This window comes from Scardinius erythrophthalmus (genome assembly GCF_964197995.2).
Source record: "Scardinius erythrophthalmus genome assembly, chromosome: 4".
Taxonomy (NCBI): domain Eukaryota; kingdom Metazoa; phylum Chordata; class Actinopteri; order Cypriniformes; family Leuciscidae; genus Scardinius; species Scardinius erythrophthalmus.
Genome location: NC_138224.1, coordinates 166,855 through 174,354, shown reverse-complemented (window position 1 = coordinate 174,354; position 7,500 = coordinate 166,855). Strand labels below are relative to the sequence as shown.

The following is a 7,500-nucleotide window of genomic DNA, read 5'->3' as shown; positions in this document are numbered from 1 at the left end:
ATCAAATCTAGTAATTTAATTGTAAATAAAATAACAAATAACAAAAAATACCCCCAAAAATTGCATTAAAATTAATCAAAATGTAAAAAAAAAAAAAAAACAGCTTAGGGCCATTCTGACCCACGAGGGGAAGATGTGTGTGTACGAGGAAAGCTTGAGGGTTCATTTAGGCTTTATTCACTGATAAACACAGTAAATATGGTAAACAGAAGCTCAACACACGCGCCCGATACACACACACACACACACACACACGCCTGATTTATTCTCAGACCCGTCTGAGCTTCTGTTTCCCATGTCTGATGCTCTGTGTGTTTATCAGTGAATAAAAGCCTGAAGTAAATCAGCTGATGATATGAAGTGAAGAGTCTCTTCAGAAGCCTTTGATTAAAGGGTTTATTTCAGCATCTCTTTATGAAGCGTCAGAGTTCAGGCTGAACACACACTCACTGGAGGGACACAAATCTCTGATTGGTTAAAAACATCTTCATTTGTTCTGAAGACGAACGTCTCATGGGTTTGAACGACACGAGGAAGAGCAGATGATGACAGAACGATCACTGTTAGTCAGGTCCGAATCTTCAAGATTGTGTAACCCTGTAGGCATTTTTGAGGAAAAGTTGTTATACCACATTTTTAGAAAGTTCAATGTCTCCCGAATAAGGATCCATCGTATAACATTGAAATAAGGGTCCCATTTTCTTGTAATTGTCATTGAAACAATAGGTGCATTATTCAAAGCCAAAACACTACAGGTGGATAGGGTAAAAATTTTAAGTTATAGATATCACCATAAAACCTTTCCAGTTTTTCACTTACATAGAGACAGACATTTTTTGTATTACAAGTTTTCTGAAATGTCATGTTTACATATGCAAATGAGGCATACCAGTATATATATATATATATATATATATATAATTCGAGGGGCAGGCATACCAGTGCGCGGTTCCCCCTTTCGGGCTAGCCCTGTCTCTTCGCGTCTTCACAAAGGTTGTCGAGGCAGCCCTTGTTCCTCTCGACGACTGGCTGATCCTAGCTCACTCTCGAGACAAGGTTTGCGAACACAGGGACCTAGTGCTGCGGCACCTAGCTTGTCTGGGCCTTCGAGTCAACTGGGAGAAGAGCAAACTCTGCTCCGTGCAGAGGATCTCTTTTCTCGGTATGGAAATCGACTCGGTCGCCATGTGCGTGCGCGCGCAGTCACTGCTAATTTGCCTTCGTCAGTTCGAGGGCAAGAGTGCGTTTCCACTGAAACTATTTCAGAGGCTCCTGGGGCATATGGCATCCGCAGCCGCAGTAACGTCGCTCGTCTTGCTTCATATGAGACCGCTTCAGCTTTGGCTTCGCGATCAAGTCCCGAGGTGGGCATGGCAACAAGGCACGCTCCGAGTCCCAGTGACTGCCTTCAGACCTTCACCCCGTGGACGAACCTCAGTTTTCTATGGGCTGGAGTGCCCATAGAACGAGTTTCCTGGCATGTTGTTGTATCAACAGATGCCTCCATAATGGGCTAGGGCGCCATGTGCAATGGACATGCTGCCGCAGGCTCCTGGACAAGACCCCAGCGCCTTTGGCATGTCAATTGCCTCGAGTTGCTGGCTGTACGTCTCACCCTGCACTGCTTCTGTGCGTTGCTCAGGGGTCAGCACGATCAGACAATACCGCCACAGTAGCGTACATCAACCGACAAGGTGGTCTGCGCTCCCGCCGTATGTCGCAACTCGCCTGCCACCTCCTCATATTGAGTCAGAAGCATCTGAGGTCGCTTCGAGCCATTTATATCCCGGGAGACCTGAACCGTGCAGCTGATATGTCTCGGTTTCGGCCTCTCGCTGGAGAATGGGGACTCCATCCCCAGTCGGTTCATCTGATTTGGGATCAGTTCGGGGACGCACAGGTAGATCTGTTTGCCTCCCACGACTCTTGCCACTGTGACCTGTTTTATTCCCTGACCGAGGGCACGCTCGGCACGGATGCACTGGCGCACAGCTGGCCGCGGGGCCTCTGCAAGTATGCGTTTTCCCCCAGTGAGCCTTCTTACGTAGACTTTGCGCAAGATCAGGGAGGACGAGGAGCAGGTAATTTTGGTTGCCCCGTATTGGCTCAACCGCACCTGGTTCCAAGAACTAGTACTCTTCGCGACAGCACCTCCCTGGCCAATTCCTCTGAGAAAGAACCTGCTTTCTCAGGGACGGGGCACCCTATGGCACCCTCGTCCCGATCTTTGAAACCTCCATGTGTGGTTCCTGGATGGGACGAGGCAGGTTTGAGTACCCTACCACCAGCGGTGGTGGCTACCATCACTTCCGCTAGACTAGAGCATCGTCCACGAGACATGCCTATGCGTTGAAGTGGAACCTCTTTGTCAACTGGTGTTCTTCTAAACTTAAAGAACCCACGAAAGGCCCGATCAGTGTCGTGCTTTCCTTCTTGCAAGAAGGGTTGGAGCGAAGGTTGTCTCCCTCCACCCTGAAAGTGTATGGTGCCGCCATTGCCACACATCATGATGCAGTTGATGGTAAGTGCATTGGAAAGCACGACCTGATCATCAGTTTCCTGAGAGGAGCGAGGAGACTGAATCCTCCTCGCCCTCCTCTCGTTCCCTCTTTGGACCTCTCTGTGGTTTTAACTGCCCTGCAGAGTGCTCCCTTTGAGCCTCTGCAATCAGTGGAGCTTAAGTTCCTGTCAATGAAAACAGTGCTCCTGGTTGCATTGGCCTCCATCAAGAGGGTAGGGGACCTGCAGGCATTTTCGGGTGACGAAGCGTGCCTGGAATTTGGACCGGCTAACTCTTACGTGATCCTGAGACCCCGGCCTGGATATGTGCCCAAGGTTCCCACCACACCCTTTCGAGACCAGGTGGTGAACCTGCAAGCGCTGCCCTTGGAGGACGCAGACCCAGCCTTGGCACAGCTCTGTCCAGTACGCACCCTCCATACTTACATAGACAGGATGCATTGTTTCAGGACTTCAGACCAGCTCTTTGTCTGTCATGGTGGGAAGCTGAAGGGAAAGGCTCTCTCCAAGCAAAGGTTGTCTCACTGGATAGTGGACACCATTGCTTTGGCTTACCAGCAGCAAGGTCGACCATGCCCCCTTGATGTGACGGCCTGCTCCACCCGGAGTGTGGCATCCTCTTGGGCTCTAGCGCATGGCGCCTCGCCAACAGACATATGTAGATCTGCAGGCTGGGCGACACCTAACACGGCCTCTGGGCAACCCCCACGTGTGTAGTCCACTGTAAGCCTCTCTGAGCATGTGTCTTTCCCTCGGCAAGCTACCTTGCCACCCCTGGGTTTGAAATATTCCACCTGCAGCTGGACACCCCAGTGATTCTCAATATGCAGCCCCCTGGGGTCATGTGTATTCCAAGTCCCCCCCTTCGGGCTGGGCATAATTGCATATTTCCACTGATATATGCTTCCCAGTGTACCTTGGCATAATTCCAGCAGCCATTAAAAACTATCCCTTTCATGTTAATGTTGTTTTTTCATTGTTTACATGTTTAAATATTCTGAGAATGCATAGTTTTAGTTCTAATGTTTAATGTTTAAACTGCAACAAATGCATTAAAACTTTTTTTTTTTGGCAGCCATTTTGTTTTTATTGTTTATGCCAAAACAGTGATGTTTACAACTTGTTATACGGCAGAAATGGATTCAGCACCTAAAAATCATATAGAAACAACACTTGAAGTACTTTTCCTCAAAAATGCCTACTGCATCTTATCCAGGGCTATTTATCTATTTTGGGACCTGACTATGTAAATCGTGATGTTTCTGTTGTGATCATCTCTGGCTTCTGTATGCCGCTGTTGATGTTAGAGTGGTGTGTGAGTGTTTCTGCTGAAGCTCACCTGATGGAACGGGTCGTCCCTGAACTCCTTCTTGGCGCCGGCGTCGGCGTCGGTCTCGCTGCTGCAGGACGAGCGACACTCCACACAGTGAAGGAACTCTTCCCACAGGACATCCTCCGTCTCAGACTCGTGCCTCGTGCTCTCAGAGTCCTGCGTACGGGAGCTGGAGCAGCGGGAACTGCAGCCCGACTTCAGCGGCTCCTGGGACACACAGAGAGAGTGTGAGTGTGTGTGTGTACGTGTGTGTGTGTGTGTGTGCGCGTGTGTGTATGTACGTGTGTGTGTACATTTGTGTGTGCGTGTACATACACTTGGTGTATGTACATGCGGGAGGGCAAGTGTGTTTCTGCGGCTGGGTCCAGTTAGAGAGAGATGAACAAAAACCACAGAGTGCCGAGCAACCGAACTCTGAACGCCGTGGAGGTGAATTTTGATGTATTCGTACATCCCGCACAAACACAATAGTTAACCATTTTTGCTAGCTAGGTCTCCAATATAACTGCTAGCCTATACTTGCCGTTAGACTAACGGTAACTCTAGGCTTGGAGTCCCTCTTGTGACGTCACGCCCAGCCTAGTGGAAGGGAGGGGGAGTGCTTAAAACCACTGTAAAAAGTACCAACTTTTCATATTATATTCAGCATTTTGGTATAAAAAAACATACAAAACAATGGTGGGCGGTTCTTATCTTTATGTTTAATAAGCACATTGCATTATCTTCGTGAAAAATGTAACCTGCAATTTACACTTTAAACTAACCATGTTTCTAACACCTAACCTTATTCCTCTTTTTAGGCCTAACATGATAACACTTTGAAACACAATGTACTAAAACGTTCTGTCCTGAGTTTTTGTATACCCCTTTGACTTTGGATGTGTGAGTGTAAAAATAAAAATATGGGAAATGAAACTAGACAGATGACAAGGTTTGAACCTTGTGATTAACAATGAAGTAATCATTAAACAACAAAGTTTGCTTTACCTGGTAACAGAAGGGTTAGTCTATGAAAACCTATTCAAATTGTGGGGGAATTATGTAATGCATCATGACATTTTTGCCAGACCTCCTTATTCAATAAAAACTGTTGTATTTGTGTTAGCTGATGGGATTCTCAATGGAATTTGTCTGAGATCCTCCGGCCTTGCTTCTTCTTGGGAGAGATTCTCTGAGAATTGCTTGAGTGCTCTCCCGGAGGAATTTAGAATTTAAGAATTTAAAGGACATTTGCTGAAATCTGTCTGTTCATTTCTGCTGCGCAGCAGGTGAGTTAGTTTAGATCGGTAGACTATATATTAAACGTCGATTGGAACGTCGATTGGAACGTCGATTGGAGACGACACAGGTAGACTTAGAGTAGGAGCGAGATAGGGAAAAATCTACGGCAGCTCTTTCATAACAATCTTTCATTTGAAAGTCACGTGTCTAGTATCTGTAAAACTGCATTTTTCCGTCTTAAAAATATATCTAAATAACGCCATATGCTCTCATTGACAAATGCGGAACAGTTAGTTCATGCGTTCATGACCTCAAGGCTAGATTATTGTAATGCTCTACTGGGTGGTTGCCCTGCACGCTTAATAAACAAACTACAGCTGGTCCAAAACGCAGCAGCTCGAGTTCTTACCAGAACCAGGAAGTATGACCATATTAGCCCAGTTCTGTCAAAACTGCAGTGGCTCCCTATTAAACATTGTATAAATCTTTAAATATTGCTGATTATTTACAAAGCACTGAATGGTTTAGCTCCGCAGTGCTTGAGCGAGCTCTTAACGCATTATAGTCCTTCACGTCTATTGCGATCTCAAAATTCCGGCCAGTTGATAATACCTAGAATATCTAAATCGACTGCTGGCGGCAGATCCTTCTCCTATTTAGCACCAAAACTCTGGAACAGCCTTCCTACCATTGTCCGGGAAGCAGACACACTCTGTCAGTTCAAAGCTAGACTAAAGACACATCTCTTTGACCTAGCTTTCACATAATACATTATAGACTTCTATAATTTAATGTTAGACTGCATAGATTAGGTCAGCCGGAACCGGGAACACTTCCCATAAATCCTGATGTACTCGTTACATCATAAGAAGAATGGTGTCTTTGCTAATATTAGTCTCTCCGTTTATCCCGAGGTTTACCGCAGTCCGCCGGATCCAGGCCGTATCCAGATCTGATGAAGGACCTGCGTCTGGACACACTCACTTACACACACACACACACACACACACTCCAGATCTGATGAAGGACCTGCGCCTGGACGTGACGACAGCGCAGTCCTGAAGTGTCACTAGTCTCTTCCCTGTGAAGACAAGCAGTTTGTAGGGAAGCACTACACGCCTGCGCACATATATTCAAACGAGCATACCTATAGACTGAACTCGTAATACGCATGTGCGCCATCGGCGTTCTCACGGGTTCGCGTTTTTAAAGTTTGCACAGAGAGAACTTAGAGTTTCTGTTAGAGCGGTGTGTGTTAGTGGCCGCTAAGTTAATAAACTAATGATCGTTGCGATGAAAGTGAATCAATTAAACTAACGTTATCTGGACAATAACTTTATTCTAGAGCTGCTGTAAAGCCTAAACACTCTCTGTTACTGTAATCTCCTATTATCACTGTAAAGCTGCTTTGGAACAATCTATATTGTTAAAAGCGTTATATAGATGGAGACTTGACTTGTGAGTGTGTGTGTATGTGTGTGTATCGTGCTCTCAGAGTCCTGCGTACGAGAGCTGGAGCAGCGAGAAGTGAGTGTGAGTGTGCGTGTGAGTGTGCGTGTGCGTGTATGTGTTACCTCAGCAGTGTAATGCTTCTTATAGTGCTGTGTTTTCCTGTGTCTCAGTGTGCAGTCGCTGCTCTTGCGGAGGGAGCTGTAGTTCTCCGGATCTTCTTCACTGGACGCTTCGTCAGACATGTTCTCCACAGCGCGAGGAGCCGCAACCGCAGGCAGACACTAACACACACACAACAAACATGAGTCACACACACACACACACACATCTAGACTTCTATCTTTGTGAGGACTAGGGTTACGTCTATGGACATAATGATGTTATACTGTCCAAACTGTATATTCTGTCCCCTACCCCTAAACCTACCCATCGCACACACACACACACGCTCTCTCTCTCTCGTTCGGCGGATCAGATGGCCGTACCTTCCCTGTGCTGTGTGTCGGACTCAGTGGGATCAGGGGGCTCCGGTGTGTCCCGGTCCAGTGCGTCTCCTCAGGGCTCCTCAGCTCACAGTGAGGCTCGTGGAAACCCTGTAAACCCTGTAAACCCTGTAAGCCCTCCTCGCTGCTCTTACTGGTGATCCGCCCGTCCAGAGACACATACCCGTTATCTGTCTCCGTAGACTTATCCAGCGACAGCTTACACTTCTTAGACCTGCTAGGAAAACAACAGGATCTGCTGAAGACTCCAGACACGTGTGTGTTCCAGCGAGTGAAGCGCTAGGCTAGTCCTACAGGCGAACACTGGCGGCAGAAACTGAATCGCTTTCTAGAGACACTTACATCTGTGCTTTAGGGGAAAAGAGCAGCATTTGCGACGGAATAATGGAATGGAATGTGGAATTAAAAGGCTACAAAATCCCCAGTGAGCGACACAATGACCAAACCTCTGAAAAACTCCTGACTTCAGGT

General features: G+C 47.0%; 1 protein-coding gene across 2 annotated transcripts in view; it reads right to left on the bottom strand.

Annotated features, from left to right (window-relative positions):
- Window positions 1–7,500, bottom strand: part of LOC308689901 (protein PHTF2) — a 44,370-nt gene that overhangs the window by 13,831 nt on the left and 23,039 nt on the right. For both annotated transcript variants that reach the window (XM_081364008.1, XM_081364009.1), the window contains 3 exons: window positions 7,012–7,243; window positions 6,649–6,807; window positions 3,860–4,060 (listed from right to left, as the gene is read on the bottom strand). In XM_081364008.1, coding sequence (XP_081220134.1) covers window positions 3,860–4,060; window positions 6,649–6,807; window positions 7,012–7,243 — 592 coding nt within the window. The remainder of the gene's footprint in view (window positions 1–3,859; window positions 4,061–6,648; window positions 6,808–7,011; window positions 7,244–7,500) is intronic.